General features: G+C 30.9%; 1 protein-coding gene across 1 annotated transcript; it reads left to right on the top strand.

Moving 5' to 3' along the window:
* The first annotated feature begins 529 nt into the window (after positions 1 to 529).
* Positions 530 to 1,013, top strand: LOC116133807 (cytochrome P450 CYP72A219-like). The gene has a single exon (XM_031419489.1). It carries the CDS (start codon positions 537 to 539, stop codon positions 951 to 953), a length of 417 nt encoding a protein of 138 aa, XP_031275349.1. The 5' UTR covers positions 530 to 536; the 3' UTR covers positions 954 to 1,013.
* Positions 1,014 to 2,325: the final 1,312 nt, after the last annotated feature.

The raw sequence follows: 2,325 nt of genomic DNA on the forward strand, positions 1-2,325 counted from the left end.
TAAGCCTACTAGTTTATAAAAGTGGGTAATCCTCCCATTCAACAAGACCTTATTAGGTGAGGAGTCAAACCCACCTCAAATTCTATCAGGTTTCGCTTGCCCATTTATGAGCTAACATATAACGAGCTGTCACACCAGGGGTTATGAACCTACCATTATTATAGTAAAGAAGATAAAAACATGAAATAAATCTCAATCACAAACACTCATTGATATACAAGTGCCATTAGATCTTTAAAAGGCATAGTAGAACATAGACTAAAAGAATCTCCTAATTCTTTGTGTCGTCTTAATGCATAGACTAATGGTAGACGTTAAGACCAAAAATAAACAAAAAAAAAAAAAAAAAAATTGATCATATCAATTTTTAAATAATATTATTTTTTGCCCATTTTATAAATAAAATGCATCTAGAAAATAATAAGAAAAAAATTCATTAGTGATCTTGACTCATGTTCTAAAGAAAACTCATTCTTTCTTAAGACAATGACAATTTTTTTTTTTTTTTTTTTTTTGGTTCTCACTGGAAGGTAAATATGATCCTATTCGAGGTTCTCAGATTGTATCCTCCAACTTTACTTCTTCGAACTGTAGTAAAAGAAACCAAATTGGGAGATCTTTGTTTACCAGCAGGAGTGGAGTTGTTCATGCCAATGGACCTTGTCCATAGGGATCCAGAACAATGGGGAGAAGATGCAATGGAGTTCAACCCAGAAAGATTTTCCGAAGGAATTTCAAAGGCTTCTAAGGATCAAGTCTCGTACTTCCCTTTCGGTTACGGACCAAGAATATGCATCGGGCAAAACTTTGCAATGCTTGAGGCAAAACTGGCGTTATCTCAAATCTTACAGCATTTCTCATTTCAGTTGTCACCTACTTATACTCATTCTCCTGCCATTGTTCTCACGCTTCAACCTCAGTATGGCGCTCAGATCATCTTGCATAAAATTTGAAGGATAAGTTTATAACCAATCTAAAAGTTTGGCCCAATACATTTCTTGATAATATTGATCATCCTTAGATCATGTGCAATATAGTCGTTATACACAAATGACTGTGTACTTTATTTTGAGAACAAATACTTAGATGAGGTAGTGAGATTGTACAATAAAATAGTGGTATATGTTGTCACATATATACTAAACTTTATCTTTCATCTATCTATAAGGATGATTGATTAATAACTACCTTATATTGCTCATCAATAACTGCCACCATAATGGTGATTATGAAAACTGACTTTATATGTCATTATATCGGTAAAATGGTCTCATATAAGTTTTTTTATATTTTTGGATATGAGATTTTTTTTTTCTATTAAATTGAGCATTTCTAAATTAAAAGCTTCCTTAGATATATTTTACTAATTTATCCTTATATTTATTAAAATAAATGGTATGTTACAATTATATTATTTTATTATTGCTTGATTTAAAGAATTAACAACAATTATAGGTGAATATTATTAATTCTTAATTATATATGTTAGTATTATTAAGGGATATTATCAATTTAGTTACAATGTTTTGTCAAAATAAAAGGGATAGCAATTTCAAATTGATCAATTTGGGGACACCTATTAGTGAGAATCTTGTGAAACATAGCCAACCAAAAAAAAAAAAAAAAAAAAAAAAGTCATAAATATACCTGAACCAAAGCTTAAGGGTACTGCTTGGGAGTTTTTTTTTTTTTTTTCACTGGTTTTGGGAGGTTTTTAATTAGACTAGTTTTGAGGTGTTTAAAAACCATTATTTGCCAGATTTTTAATGGGCTGATTTTGACTGGTTTAAAAACCCCCCAAAACCAATATAGTGTATTTTTTAGGGATTTATAAAACACCCCAAATCGGGGTATTTTGGCTGATTTAAAAATTTTATTCCAAAAAAACCCTTTCCACTAATAATCCCTTTGCTGCTAAAAAAAAAAGTCGCAGAGCCTCCTCGTTTGATTCTTCCTTCTCCAGCTTCTTCGATTCTTGTTTTTTTCTGTTTCTATCTGATTTCATTTTGAAAATGGTTACTCGTTTTTTCTGGCTATAATCTTCAAAATAATTAGTTAGTTCACTTTGATTTATTGACAGTTTTATTTAATAACTTCCAAGAATGTGATTTACTTTTCATTCCTTCTATCTCAGCAATGTAACATAAGTCTTTAATTGGAAACCGTTGCTGCAGACATCCAGTCTCATGAAATTCTCAGTTTGATGTAAAACAAATGTTAATTTGTTTCCTTAAATAATTTATGCAGGACTGGCAAATTTCGGTCATGACGTGGTATTGTAACGGGGGATTGTGACTTATATCATTGTGTGATTGGGAATATTCA

The sequence above is a fragment of the Pistacia vera genome, unplaced genomic scaffold (assembly GCF_008641045.1).
Source record: "Pistacia vera cultivar Batoury unplaced genomic scaffold, PisVer_v2 Contig276, whole genome shotgun sequence".
NCBI lineage: Eukaryota > Viridiplantae > Streptophyta > Magnoliopsida > Sapindales > Anacardiaceae > Pistacia > Pistacia vera.

Excerpts from the sequence above, each read along its gene's own strand:
- LOC116133807 (XM_031419489.1), top strand. The coding sequence starts at position 537 with ATGATCCTATTCGAGGTTCTCAGATTGTATCCTCCAACTTTACTTCTT.